At 64.9% G+C, this 390-nt stretch overlaps 1 protein-coding gene across 1 annotated transcript in view; it reads left to right on the top strand.

Annotated features, from left to right (window-relative positions):
- Positions 1 to 339, top strand: part of ETH_00035870 (uncharacterized protein) — a gene marked incomplete at both ends in the record, with an annotated part of 2,250 nt that extends 1,911 nt beyond the window's left edge. Inside the window, one exon of the mRNA XM_013375411.1 lies at positions 4 to 339. Coding sequence (XP_013230865.1) covers positions 4 to 339 — 336 coding nt within the window. The remainder of the gene's footprint in view (positions 1 to 3) is intronic.
- Positions 340 to 390: the final 51 nt, after the last annotated feature.

Raw genomic sequence — 390 nt, 5'->3', positions numbered from 1 at the left:
AGTACGGCGACGCTTCGCCAGCTGCTGCAGCAGCTGCTGCTGCTGCTGCAGCTGCTGCTGCCGGCCTTTCTGCGGCGGCTGCAAGAAGAGCTGTCCCCTTTCGGGTGTCTGTCTCCTTTTTCTGCATGCAGCGTCCCCCCGCTGCTGCTGGCGGAGGCAGAGCTCTTTGGCCGCCGCGTGCAGCAGCAGCAGCAGCAGCAACAGCAGCAGCAGCAGCAGTGGCCTCAGAGGGACCCACGCCTGCTGCAGCAGCAGCTGCAGCAAACAGGGAACATGGCAGCAGCAGTTCAATCTGCTCTACGGGCATTCACCGGGAGGCACCTGCGGCTCGGCCGGTGACAGTTGCGCCTGCTGCTGCTGCAGCTGCTACTGCTGCTGTTGCTGCTGCTG

Source organism: Eimeria tenella, genomic scaffold, assembly GCF_000499545.2.
Source record: "Eimeria tenella Houghton genomic scaffold, Eth_scaff2768, whole genome shotgun sequence".
In the NCBI taxonomy this organism is placed as follows: domain Eukaryota; phylum Apicomplexa; class Conoidasida; order Eucoccidiorida; family Eimeriidae; genus Eimeria; species Eimeria tenella.
Note: the sequence above shows the minus strand (reverse complement) of the source record. Positions and strands in the feature narration are given on the sequence as shown.